The 14,198-nt window shown below is 39.0% G+C and overlaps 1 protein-coding gene and 1 non-coding gene across 2 annotated transcripts in view; one reads left to right on the forward strand and one right to left on the reverse strand.

The window, feature by feature from the left end:
- Positions 1-234: 234 nt before the first annotated feature.
- LOC115838422 lies at positions 235-338 on the forward strand. Its single transcript, XR_004033451.1, has one exon. It is a non-coding gene; the product is annotated as a U6 spliceosomal RNA (small nuclear RNA).
- An 11,997-nt stretch (positions 339-12,335) lies between these two features.
- Positions 12,336-14,198, reverse strand: part of LOC115838246 (zinc finger FYVE domain-containing protein 9-like) — a 99,170-nt gene continuing 97,307 nt past the window's right edge. The window contains 1 exon segment of the mRNA XM_030827087.1: positions 12,336-12,379. Coding sequence (XP_030682947.1) covers positions 12,336-12,379 — 44 coding nt within the window.

The following is a 14,198-nucleotide window of genomic DNA, read 5'->3' on the forward strand; positions in this document are numbered from 1 at the left end:
ATATAAATATATATAATATATAGAAATATTAATTACATATATTATATATAAATATATATTTAAAGAGATTATAAAGCAAATGTAAATAATTGGGGAATCTGAATGAAAACTATATAAGAGGTCTTTTTACTTTCCTGCAACTTTCCTGTAAGTTTGAAATTACTTCAAAATGAAAAATGTAAAAACAAAACAGCTGGATCCACATGTCAAAATAATATATATATAATATATTAAGTGCTTACTGTAGCAACACATATACTAAAATTGGAACGATACGGAGATTAGCATTGTCCCTGGTCAAGGATGACACACAAATTCATAGAGCATTATATATATATATATATATAAATTTTTTTTTTTTTTGAGACAGAGTCTGGCTCTGTCTCCCAGGCTGGAGTGCAGTGGCACAATCTTGGCTCATTGCAACCTCCGCCTCCCCAATTCAACTGATTCTCCTGCCTCAGCCTCCCAAGTAGCTGGGATTACAGGCACCCACCACCATGCCCAGCTAATTTTTGTATTTTTAGTGCAGATGGGGTTTCACCATATTGGTCAGGCTGGTCTCAAATTCCTGAAGTCAGGTGATCCACCACACTCGGTCTCCCAAAGTGCTGGGATTACAGGCATGAGCCACTGTGCCTGGCCTGCATTTTATATTTTTTAGAAAGAAAAAGAAAAAAAAATACATTAAGGAGTGGGTTGTCCACTTAATCAAACAAGTCTACTTTAAATACTACTACATCTAGCTCATTAACTACTTTGAGTAGTAAGAGATGTCAAGAAAACCCATTCATGAAGGATTTTAAAGTAATTATAAGGATCAGTGTAAAAGTATTATTCCCCTCTTGACCAGTTCTTAATCATACAGAACTTCTCTAAGAACACTTATAGAGTATTAAGTGGGCTCTATACCAATTTCTACTGATCAGCCATGTCAATTAGCCCTAAGCTAGAAGTACTGAGTTCATTAAGTGAACAATGGAGATAGGTGAGACATGAATAAAAAATAGAGAAGGTAACTGTAAGAGTAGCATTGGCATTTGTTTTTGTCAGGGCTCAAAACATGATATCCCAAATATGGTGCCTTGGCATGCTGAGTATTTTGAGCTGAAGGAAACCCTGAAAGGGCCTCAGAAGCAAGAAATGTTCATTGATGAGAGTCTTAAAAAGTTTGAAGTCAACCAGGCGTAGTGGCTCACGCCTGTAATCCCAGCACTTTGGGGGGCCAAGGTGGCATCACCTGAGGTCAGGAGTTTGAGACCAGCCTGGCCAACATGGCAAAACTCCATCTCTACCAAAAATACAAAAATTAGCCGGGCATGGTGGCATGTGCCTGTTAATCCCAGCTACTCAGGAGGCTGAGGCAGGAGAATTGCTTGAAACCGGGAGGGAGGGGTTGCAGTGAGCTGAGATCACGCTACTGCACTCCAGCCTGGGTGACAGAGCAAGATTCCGTCTCAAAAAAAAAAGAAGTCAGCGCAGCTCTGTTAAATACATAAATATATAAAAATCAACCAAAAATGCTGCTGAGAACTCTCAAATGTTTAAAAGGAAAGGGCTACAAAATACTAACTATGGCAGTGATCTTGTGACTATTGTCATTATGTTCATTAATAAGTTTCTAATGAGGCTGGGTGTGGTAGCTCACACCTGTAGTCCCAACACTTTGGGAGGCTGAGGCAGGAGGATTGCTTGATGCCAGGGGTTCAAGATCAGACTGGGCAACATAGAAAAACCCTGTCTCCACACAAAAAAATAACAACAAAAATAGCTGGACATGGTGGTGCACACCTGTAGTTCCAGTTATTTGGGAGGTTGAGGTGGAGGGATCATTTGAGGCCAGGAGTTAGAGGCTGCAGTGAGTCATGATTGTGCCACTGCACTCCAGCCTGGATGACACAGCAAGACCTTGTCTCAAAACAATATAATAATAATTTTCTCATGAACATGATTGCATTACCTCTGCAGTGTGTCCAAGTAGAATGAGACCAGGTTGTGAAGGTTGGAGAGGAACAAGAAAATTATGTTTAGGGATTTCTGTTTTGGTCTGGAAGCCAAAACTTAAAATGGGACAACAGTTTGGGACCTTATCTCAACCCTTGTTAAGATGCCTCATGTGTAAAAATAATGAGGCTATACAGGCTGGGAGGGTCCCACTTAAGAGACTGCTACAAGATCTTGACGTTACAGAAACTGGCTAGTGGCAAAGTTAGAGCTTAAACACAGTTCTTCCTGACTCCAATCCCAGCCTTCTTTCTACTATGCTACTCTGCCTTTTTGATGCAAAGGAATTCTTTTCACAAATCAAAGGTTTCCTTTAGAAACCTGTGGCACCCTGGGAAAAATGTTAACTTCCCATGCCATTTGTAGATGCTGGCACTTGTAGTAAGCAGTGGCAGTTAACATGAGCACTATTATTAGGGAAGGTGTTTATGCCACTTCTGTCCAACCTTGCTGAATGTTTACTCCCCAAATCTCAATAAAGCAAAACTAAATGGATCCAATACCCATTTCCATAATTCAAGTTGGAAGGACAATTACCAATGAGCAATATCAACAGAAACTCAAAGATCTTCTTTAAATACATCACTCGCCTGAGCTATATTACAAGGAAAATCAGTCTTTTGTACAGGAGAAAAATCTCTTGAGAAATATGCAGAGGAATCATTTCATTTCTTTGCATCTGCCCTCCTGGTGGGAGGTATCAGGGCTTGGGTAGCCCAAGAAGCTATAGGAAGCATATTACAGAGAGTTTAATTTATTCAAAGAAAATCAGAATCAACTAATCAGAAGGAAGGGGAAAATGCATTAATTAAACAGCTTTACTCATGCAGAAAAGCTGCCAGCATGAGCACTTCAAATTACCTGGGCACACCTAATGCATTTGCATTTGCTCGGGAGAAATGTGTTCTGCCCTACAAAGCCACGAACATTTCATAATTCCATTTGAGCGAATAACAAAAGGGAATTGACAGCTAAGAACCACCTTCCACACTTGGGGGCTATAGCCTTTTCCTAGGAATTTTTAGCTCAAGTAGAAATGCTCTTCTTGACTAGATGTGGAGAGAGGAAGTTTTAAGTCTTCTGTAAAGTAAAAGGCTAAAAAAGAATCTCCCTCCTCTCTACCCTTCCAACAAAGGAGGTGGGCTTTTACTGGCAGGAGGCTAACAGCATTCTTTTGTTAGATATTAACATAAAATAAGGCAGTAGAAATGGATGTCCATCAACAGAATTAGAAGGAACTAAGTAAGTTTCAAGAACAAAAGGTTTACTTATTTAAATTACAGGAGTCGAGAAACAGCTGGGAATGCAATTTCTTTCCCAGAGTTAAAAAACTACAAATAGTTAAATGTAATTATGTTGCAATATAATTTTATCATTTCACATTGAATGTGTAAAATCATTCTAACTAAAATAACCCTATCGGCAATACTTAAACATATATTTTATATATTTTATCTTAGCTTTTTCCAATTCAGCTTATTCATCAACTAACTCAATATTTTATTTGCGTATTTACTCCTGAGAAGCTAATGTGACTTTAAAGCACCTGTCCTTACCCAATGATAACTACCTTAAAAATATTTTAAAGTTGCCTTATGCTTTTTATTACTTTACATCATGAGTTTATATTGCATTTTGCACAATAAAATATACTATAATTAGTAGTAGAGTTTATTAATCTGGAATTTTAGAGTTGAGAAAAATAGAAACGTCTGTTAGAAAACTTCTCAGAAGTTTGTTTTCTACTTCAAAGGAAAACATCAATTTGAAATGCAGAAGAACTGTAATAAAACCTAAGGTTTACACAACTTTGGTCTAATTTAATATATAATATATATGGTTTATACTCAAAGAGGAAACTTTAAAAAAATTAACATATATTGTCACCTAGTGCTTAGTTTAAAATATTCTATAATTTTGTCTAAAATGCCTTATCTGTACAAATTTTGGGATCAAGCTTCTAAACAGATTGATTGTCTTAGACCTACTTGTAAAAGTGCATTCTAGGATTTCTACACCATGAAAGATTGTGGTTAAAATGGTCAAGGATGAACTGTCAAAACATATGCAGGGCATTTCCTCAGAATCAAAAAGACTAATGAAAGAGAAGTTAGGCAGAAAGTAGGTATATATTTCAGAGGTCTGGGAGAAACCTTTCCTCTAGATTATGAAAATTTTTGGAAACTCAACTTTATTTTCACGCGATCTGATCACATTCGATAAAGCTCTTTCATGTGTTTTTACTCCCCAAACTAAAATAAACTGCTTTTGTGGAATATCTTTCTATGAATTCCTTTGAATGCTATCATCATTGATGGTAGATAACAGACAATAATTTCAAACACTAATTTCAAAGCCACCAGTGAGTGGAGTGGCTGCTTAATTGCAAACACCTTGGCAGAACACTGTTGACCTTCTACTATTTAGGATCTTTCAATGCATTTAGGATCTTAGCGGGAAAAATATTCTATAGCAATGAAATATACTCAGGTATAAGTGTACTGATGAGACAGGCATCTAAAATATGAATGAAGGTTTGAATATTCAGTTTTAAATATGTTGATAAAAGAAACTACAAAGAAATGTCATTGATCTAATACGTGTTTGCACATTCTCCAGAACCCAAACAACAAAAGGTGTAAACTGCCTTTTCAATTGCAAACTTTGTTCATTTATTCCATTGGTAAAAGAATGTAAATCTGAAGTCATTTTTTTGTTAACTGACACCAAGTCTTTCTCATTAAACCTTTTTTTTTTTGGTAAAGAAACAAGGGTAAATAAAGGTCAGAATAAAGTCAAACTTCTTCCCCTGGGCAGTGGGGGGGAGGGGGAGGCAGTATAAGGAAATTTCACTAAATCATTCCTGTCAATTAGAATCTGACATTTAAATTAATTCTAGTGCTTGAGGTATTTTAACACACAGTTATGTATAATTCAGGTAAGATAAATATGGGTATTTAAGAATCTCAACAGTACTTTCTATAAATCTTTGTAATACAAATATAAATCAAATGATAGCAATATCTTTCACTGAGTTTGCATAAACCAAAACATTCATATATCTTGATTTAATTTCCTAGTAAACGTTTAACTAAAATATGGGAGAATTAAGATATTTTGGGCTGAGTTCAGTGACTCACACCTGTAATCCCAGCACTTTGGGAGGCTGAGGTGGGAGGGTCACCTGAGCTCAGGAGTTCGAGACCAGCCTGGACAACATGGTGAAACCCCATCTCTACTGAAAATACAAAACTTAGCCGGGCGTGGTGGTGCATTCTTGTAGTCCCAGCTACTTGGGAGGCTGAGGCAGGAGAATCACTTGAACCCAGGAGGCAGAGGTTGCAGTCAGTCAAGATTGTGCCAAGGCTAGGAGACAGAATGAGACTCTGTCAAAAGAAAAAAAAAAAAAGATACTTTGTTCACTGTTATAATCATTACTAAAGAACTAAAGAACAAACTAGATAATCAATAGTAGGTGCTTAAAAAATTTCGAACAAATTGTCCAATAGTCAACCTAAGGCCAAAAGGAAGGGAGGGGACCCAGCAGACAGAAGAAAGGAGGGAATGGTGAAAGTGACAAAAAAAGGCAGAGAAGTAGTGGAGAAAATATTTGTAACCACAAAGTTGTTCATTTATCTCAACTCTTTTATTTTTTTATTATTTTATTTTATTTTTTTTGAGACAGAGTCTTGCTCTGTCTCCCAGGCCGGAGTGCAGTGGCACGATCTCGGCTCACTGCAAGCTCCGCCTCCCGGGTTCCTGCCATTCTCCTGTCTCAGCCTGTCCGAGTAGCTGGGACTACAGGCGCCCGCCACCACGCCCGGCTAATTTTTGTTTGTATTTTTAGTAGAGATGGGGTTTCACCGTGGTCTCGATCTGCTGACCTCGTGATCCGCCCGCCTCGGCCTCCCGAAGTGCTGGGATTACAAGCGTGAGCCACCGTGCCCGGCCTTCTCAACTCTTTTAAAACATCATTTCAAGTGAAAAAAAGTCTGATTTTATTAATGTTAAATTCAGTCGCTAGCTGGGCCTGGCACTTGTAATCACAGTAACACTGGAGGCTGCGGCGGGAGGATCCCTTGACCCCAAGAGTTTCAGACCAGTCTTACCTGCACTTTAAGATCTTACCTGTAACTACCTCTAAGCACCAAGACTCAATACCTCAGTTAATTCAGAAGTAAATTTATCTGTTCCAGATTGGAGACTAAGGAGACATGACAACCAAATGCAATGTGGATTCTTACTCTAGACCAAAAACCTACACTGTCCAAAATGCAGTGGTCACTAGCTGTGTGTGGCTATTGAACATTTGAAATGTGGATAGTCCAAATTGAGATATGCTCTAAATGCAAAATACACACCAGATTTTGAAAACATAGCATTTTAAAAAGAATGTAAAATATATTGTTAACGTTAATTTCATCTGTTTCATTTTACTATTTAAAATATGGCTGGTAGAAAATTTTAAACTATATATACAGAGCTGGTCTAGAAATCCAAGCTAAGGAGTTTGTACTTCATCCTCGGAAGCCATTGTAGGTCCTCGAGTAGGAATGTGAGATTGTTTTTGGGGGGAATTTAGTCTAGCTATGGCCTGGAAGGTGGCCAAGAGGAACAGCACATTACAAAAGTCCAGGAGGGATGTTCTGGACTAGGGTCATGGCTATGGGGCTGGAGACAAAAGATATAATACAAGAGACATTTAGATAGAAGTACCAACAGGTCTTTGTTATTTTCTGGATATAAAGGGTGGTGAAGAAAGTAGAATCTCTGTTTCATGATTTCTCACCTGAAAGATGGAGAGAATTTTGGTCTCCCTGACAGAAATGGAGTAATCACAAAGTTTTAAGAGTGATGAGTTAATATTTTTTAACATCTTACTTTGAAATATCGCTGACTTACAAAAAAGTTACAAAAGTAGTTCATAGAGTTTTCATACACCCTTCACCCAGTTTTCCCACATGTTAACATTTTACACAACCATAGTTTATATTAAAAATCCATAATTTATGAACTAATCTATAGAAAAAATATTACTAGTTTCACATATAATCAATATAAAAATTATTAATAAGATATTTTATATTTTTTGTGGAGGAGATAGAGTCTTAGAAATCCAGTGTGTATTTCACACTCACAGTCCATCTCAATTTGGGGCAGCCACATTTCAAGTGTTTAAATAGGCACATGTAGCTAGTAAGCACAGCATTCCTAGAGCATCCACAATCTACTCCCAGCCTTTCTTTTCAACATTGTCTCCTGCTGTACTGCCAAGAAAACTCTCTGCCCTAGCCAGTTTGTTCTGGGCCAGGATGGCAAAAGGCTGACCTCATGTTCCTATTACCTCCTTCCCACAATCATAATAGACATTCATAATCATTCATATGACACTTATCTGCTGAGTCTCTGAATACTTCCCAATATGATGCTCCAGACAACACGAAAAAATGACTAGAGTGGGCACTTAAAATGAAACCCTTTTTCCACCCATTACCTAGTCACTGTCCCCAGCAATGTCTAGCTCATTCCTACCTCTAAATTTCCTCCTGCAACTTAGCCAATCTAATCAATGCCTACTTGCCTTGAGAGCCAAACTCAAGTCTCCATTCATACAGTCCTTTCCAGCTCATATTGAACATTCTTTTTTTTTTTTTTTTTTTTTTAATAGACGAGTCTCACTCTGTCACCCAGGCTGGAGTGCAGTGGCACAATTTTGGCTCACTGCAACCTCCACCTCCCAGGTTCAAGTGCTTCTCCCCCCTCAGCCTCCTGAGTAGCTGGGATTACAGGTGTGCGCCACAACTTGGTAATTTTTGTATTTTTGGTAGAGACGGGTTTTCCCCATGTTGGCCAGGCTGGTCTTAAACTCCTGACCTCATGATCTGCCCGCCTCAGCCTCCCAAAGTGCTGGGATTACAGGTGTGAGCCACCGCACCTGGCCTGTTTTGTATTTTTCTATGCTCACATGTATCATAGAAGAATGCTGTGCATAAAGTAGATGTTCCATGAAAACTTCTTGGTTGATAGAACGGTTATAACACACATTGTTTTTATGTCTTCTATCAATTACGTTTAAGCCTAAATCTATTTTTTCGTAACTACTGCTCCAAAACCTAAAATGGTCACATGACTGATATCACGAATAGGCATAATTATTTAAATTCGCCTCACAAACGTTTGCTTAATATAATCTTTTTTTTTTTGAGACGGAGGCTCACACTGTCACCCAGGCTGGAGTGCAGTGGCGCGATCTCGGCTCACTACAACCTCTGCTGCCCAGGTTCAAGTTATTCTCCTGCCTCAGCCTCCCAAGTAGCTGGGATTACAGGCATGTGCCACCATGCCCGGCTAATTTTTTTTTTTTGTAGTTTTAGTAGAGACGGAGTTTCACCATCTTGACCAGGCTGGTCTTGAACTCCTGACCTAGTGGTCCACCCGCCTCAGCCTCCCAAAGTGCTGGGATTACAGGTGTGAGCCACCATGCCTGGCCTTTGCTTAATATAATCTTATACTCGGTTAGATATTGGTCATCAGGCTCCAGTCCCTGCTCCACTACTTACTAGCATTGTGTTTCAAAGTAAGTCAGTCACATAAACCCTTAGATTTTGTTTTCTCATCAATAAAGTGAGGTTTATAATGCCTTACCTATCTTACATGATTGGTGTGGGTATCAAATGAAGTAGTATAGTATATACATAAAAGCACTAGACATTTGCAATCAGAGAGGCCTAGGCTTGAATCCAGGCTCTGCCACTTACTGTATATGTCACCTTTATCAACTTACTTGTTTCTCAGTTTACTCATTTGCAAATATAGGCACAAAAATATCTAAATCTCAGTGCTATAAGTGACTTGAGGTTTGTGAGGAGCTTAGCACATTGCTACAGACATTGACGTCACTCAATAAGTGATATATTGCGAATGAGGTCAAAGTGCCATGAACAGGTGATTATTATTCATTATTAATCTTCCCAAAATAGTTAACCATTTTCGACACACTGCATCATTGACTCCTTTCCACTAAATTCAAAAAAAGTCTTCTATGTTAAAGTTTGCAAACATATATAAGAGTGGAACAGTGATTAGAAATGAACCCCCACCTTATACATGAAATTCTTGATTTGACTTTTTAATAATCGCCATTCTGACTGGTGTGAGATGGTATCTTATCGTGGTTTTGATTTGCATTTCTCTAATGATAAGTGATATTGAGCTTTTTTCATATGTTTATTGTCCACATAAATGTCTTCTTTTGAGAAGTGTCTGTTCATGTCCTTTGCCCACTTTTTGATGGGATTGTTTTTTTCTTGTAAATTTCTTTAAGTTCCTTGAAGATTCTGGATATTAGACCTTTGTCAGATGGGTTTAAGTTGCTTGTAGATTCTGGATATTAGACCTTTGTCAGATGGGTAGATTGTAAAAATTTTCTCCCATGCTATAGGTTGCCTGTTTGCTCTGATGATAGTTTCTTTTCTTTTCTTTTTCTTTTTCTTTTTTTTTTGAGACAGAGTCATGCTCTGTCTCCCAGGATGGGGTGCAGTGGTGCGATCTTGCCTCACTGCAACCTCTGCCTCCCAGGTTCAAGCGATTCTCCTGCCTCAGCCTCCTGAGTAGCTGGGATACAGGCGTGCATCACCATGCCCAGCAAATTTTTTGTATTTTTAGTAGAGATGCGGTTTCGCCATGTTGGCCAGGCCAGTCTCAAACTCCTGGCCTCAAGTGATCCACCCACCTCAGCCTCCCAAAGTGCTGAGATTACAGGTGTGAGTCACCACGCCCAGCCTGATGATAGTTTCTTTTGCTGTGCAGAAGCTCTTTAGTTTAATTAAATCCCATTTGTCAATTTTTGCTTTTGTTGCAATTGCTTTAGGCAAGTTCATCATAAAATCTTTGCCCATGCCTATGTCCTGAATGGTATTGCCTAGTGTTTTTATGGTTTTGGGTTTTACATTTACATCTTTAATCTATCTTGAGTTAATTTTTGTAAAGAAGGGGTCCAGTTTCAGTTTTCTGCATATGGCTAGCCAGTTTTCCCAGTACCATTTATTAAGTAGGAAATATTTTCTCCATTGCTTGTCTTTGTCAGGTTTGTGGAAGATCAGATGGTTATAGATGTGTGGTCTTATTTCTGAGATCTCTATTGTGTCAAGAAACAACAGATGCTGGCGAGGCTGTGGAGAAATAGGAATGCTTTTACACTGTTGCTGGGAATGTAAATTAGTACAACCATTGTGGAAGACAGTGTGGTAATTCTTCAAGGATCTAGAACCAGGAATACCACTTGACCCAGCAATCCCATTATTGGGTATATACCCAAAGGTATATAAACCATTCTATTATAAAGATACATGTGGGCTGGGCACGGTGGCTCACACTTGTAATCCCAGCACTTTGGGAGGCCAAGGCAGGTAGATCACCTGAGGTCAGGAGTTTGAGATGAGCCTGACTAACATGGTGAAACCCCATCTCTACTAAAAATACAAAAAATTAGCTGGTGTGGTGGCACATGACTGTAATTCCAGCTACTCAGGAGGCTGAGGCAGGAGAATCGCTTGAACCCGGGAGGCAGAGGTTTCAGTGAGCCAAGATTGTGCCATTGCACTCCAGCCTGGGTAACAAGAGTGAAACTCTGTCTCAAAAAAAAAAAAAAAAAAATACGTGCACATGCATGTTTATTGCAGCACTATTCACAATAGCAAAGACATGGAATCAATCCAAATGCCCATCAATGATAGAGTGGATAAATAAAATGTGGTACCTATGCACCATGGAATACTATGCAGCCATAAAAAAGAATGAGATCATGTCCTTTGCAGGGACATGGATGAAGCTGGAAGACATCATCCTCAGCAAACTAACAAAGGAACAGAAAACCAAACACTGCATGTTCTTATTCATGAGTGGGAGCTGAACATTGAGAACACATGGACACAGGGAGGGGAACAACACACTGGTGCCTCTCAAAGGGGTGGGGGGAGGAAGAGCATCAGGACAAATAGCTAATGCATGCAGGGCTTAATACCCAGGTGATGGGTTGATAGGTGTGGCAAACCACCATGGTACACGTTTACCTATGTAATAAACCTGCATGTCGAGCCAGGCACGGTGGCTCACGCCTGTAATCCAAGTACTTTGGGAGGCTGAGGCGGGTGGATCACCTGAGGTCGGGAGTTCCAGACCAGCCTGACCAACATGGAGAAACCCAGTCTCTACTAAAAATAGAAAAAATTAGCTGGGCGTGGTGGCTCATGCCTGTAATCCCGGCTACTTGGGAGGCTGAGGCAGGAGAATTGCTTGAACCTGGGAGGCGGAGGTTGCAGTGAGCCGAGATTGCGCCATTGCACTCCAGCCTGGGTGACAAGAGCAAAACTCCATCTCAAAAAAAATAAAAAATAAAAAATAAAAAAAGAAACCTGCACATCCTGTGCGTGTACCCTGGAACATAATAAAATAAAATAAAATAAAATAAAATAAAATACTATTGATTTGTTATTTTTTTAAATTGTTTTATTTTACTTGAAATTTTGTCAGTCAAATTAAATAGCTCTTCTAAATTGCCTATGTGTCTTTTTGGCTTTGAAGAAAGTGGTTAAATTAATTCCAAGAAAAAAATATGATTTGAAGTGAGAAATTAAACTTTATATTTGTGATCAAGGAAAGATCTTCTATACGACCCTTACTCATCAAGTCATAGAATCATGAAATATATTAGTGGAAAGGGCTATTAGGGACAATCTGCCAAGTCCTTCATTGTGTATGTGCAGAAATTGAGGTCCAGATAGGAGAAATAGTACAAGTTTACTTAGTTTGTGAAAAACACCAGGGCTAGAACTTCCATTTTTTGATTTTTTTTCTTTCTTTATTTTATTTTTTTTTTTTTGACGGAGTTTCACTCTGTCACCCAGGCTGGAGTGCAGTGGCGGGATCTCGGCTCGCTGAAACCTTTGCCTCCTGGGTTCAAGCGATTCTCCACCTCAGCCTCCCGAGTAGTTGGGATTACAGGCGCGAGCCACCATGCCTCGCTAATTTTGTATTTTTACTAGAGATGGGATTTCACCATGTTGGCCAGGCTGGTCTCGAACTCCTGACCTCAGGTGATCCGCCCTCCTAAGCCTCCCAGAGTGCCAGGATTACAGGCATGAGCCACCACTCCCAGCCTTGATTTTTAAGACTGTATTCTTTCCATTGCACCATGTCTCATCAGGTGGATAGGCACCCAAGAAAGACACCATTCTTCCTTCAGGACTGTGTAAGGCAGAAGTAAAAAGATTTAGAAAAAAACTTCAAATTGTGTACTTTGATATTGAACATTTACAGAAAATAATAATTCTTTAGCCAGATCCCATATGTTCATCAGCAGTCACTTGGGCCAAACCTAAAGGACAAAATAAAACTGGCATAAATGTATACCATTTGCCATTGACTGACGCCTCCCACATCTTTTGCAATTCAATTATGTGACATGATGTACAGGTCTTATAAAAACATTTATTCCAAATCATTTACATTAGCTGTCGAGTCCTCGTGATAGCAATGGACTAAATGTCTTTAGAGGACTACGCACAAACTGACCTAACATGTTTTCTCATTGCAAAAGCAGATATAATAACATCAGTCACCTGCTTACATTTATATTATAAAGTCCATCCAATTAGTATTTTTTCACTAGAATGCTAACTCTATGAGAGCAAAGAGATTTTTGTCCATTTTGTTTACTGCTCTGCTCCATTGCCTAGAACAACAGGTGGTATTTTCTGAGTCCCAGTTTCATATTTAGATTTCCTTCTTATCTTGACTTAATTCAATAATAGTTAAAATGAGACTATAATGTAATTATTGCATAAAAACAAGCAAAGTACCCAAGATGGAACTGTACACTAGAGATTTTCTCATTTTCTCATGAACTTATTGAGTCCTCACAGCAATCAGAGACCTTTCTAGGACTTTCTTAAGAAGTAGTACTTCAGCCAGGCACGGTGGCTCACGCCTGTAATCCCAGCACTTTGGGAAGCCGAGGCAGGCGGATCACCTGAGGTCCAGAGTTCGAGACCAGCCTGACCAACATGGAGAAACCCTATGTCTACTAAAATACAAAATTAGCTGGGCGTGGTGGTGCATGCCTGTAATCCCAGCTACTCCGGAGGCTGAGGCAGGAGAATGGCTTGAACCTGGGAGGCGGAGGTTGCTGTGAGCCGAGATCATGCCATTGCACTCCAGCCTGCGCAACAAGTGTGAAACTGTGTCTCAAAAAAAAAAAAAAAAAAGATGTAGAACTTTTATGATTCTTAATCAGAAACGCCAATCAATGAGGAAGTGGGTCCAGAGTCTGTCCTGACCATGTCCATAAACTCACATCCTTCCATGTGTTTTATCTCTCTTTAAACAGTGAAATTAGTAATGGGAAAAACATCTAATTGCATCTTTTATATAGCACTTTATTATATAAAGCAATGAATTCTAAATGAAGTCAAGTGAATTCTAAACATGAAGCAATAAAGTGTTTAGTAAAACCACGAGGAACCCACAGAATGCAAAAGCTATTTACAAATAAGGATTTTTGTTTCTTTTCTCTTTTTTGTGGCACCTGATGTTACAAATATGATTAATCTCACATAATTCTATCGCATTTAAACTAGAAGCACAGAGTAGAACAAAGGGAAGAATATTAAATAAGATAGTGTGGTACTTAGGATGGGAACTGGAAGCTAGCAGTGGGAGGGGAAGTGGAGAGATGGGAGGAGCAGCTTTGCAAGTGATTCATAAATAATGGCCTGCATCCCATCTAACAACATATAAAAATAAAGAGAGTAATACAATTTGTTACTGTTTAGAAATGAAATGAAATTTTAAAACGTTTCAAATGAGCAATTTTCTCCTCACATTAGTACTCTGGGGACTGATAGGCTTTTTCTTTTGTCTCTTCCGGTTGCCTTGAATGGTGATCAGCAATGCATGATCAGCCAAGTGGCATCAGCTCTAATACTATCATCATATGCCAGCCAGAGGGAAGGTGAAAGGGGAAATGGGATTTGCCACTGCAAATGCCATCTCGATTAATAAATATCTGAGACACGCCAAGAGAGAACAAAATCTATCTTCCTCTTTTTGCATGCACCATGCCTCTTCAGTTATATTACTTGATAATAAACCCTCTTTTACAGCCTGTTGTGTTTCCAGGCAGCTGACAAGCAGAT

The sequence above is a fragment of the Nomascus leucogenys genome, chromosome 14 (genome assembly GCF_006542625.1).
Source record: "Nomascus leucogenys isolate Asia chromosome 14, Asia_NLE_v1, whole genome shotgun sequence".
NCBI classification, from domain to species: domain Eukaryota; kingdom Metazoa; phylum Chordata; class Mammalia; order Primates; family Hylobatidae; genus Nomascus; species Nomascus leucogenys.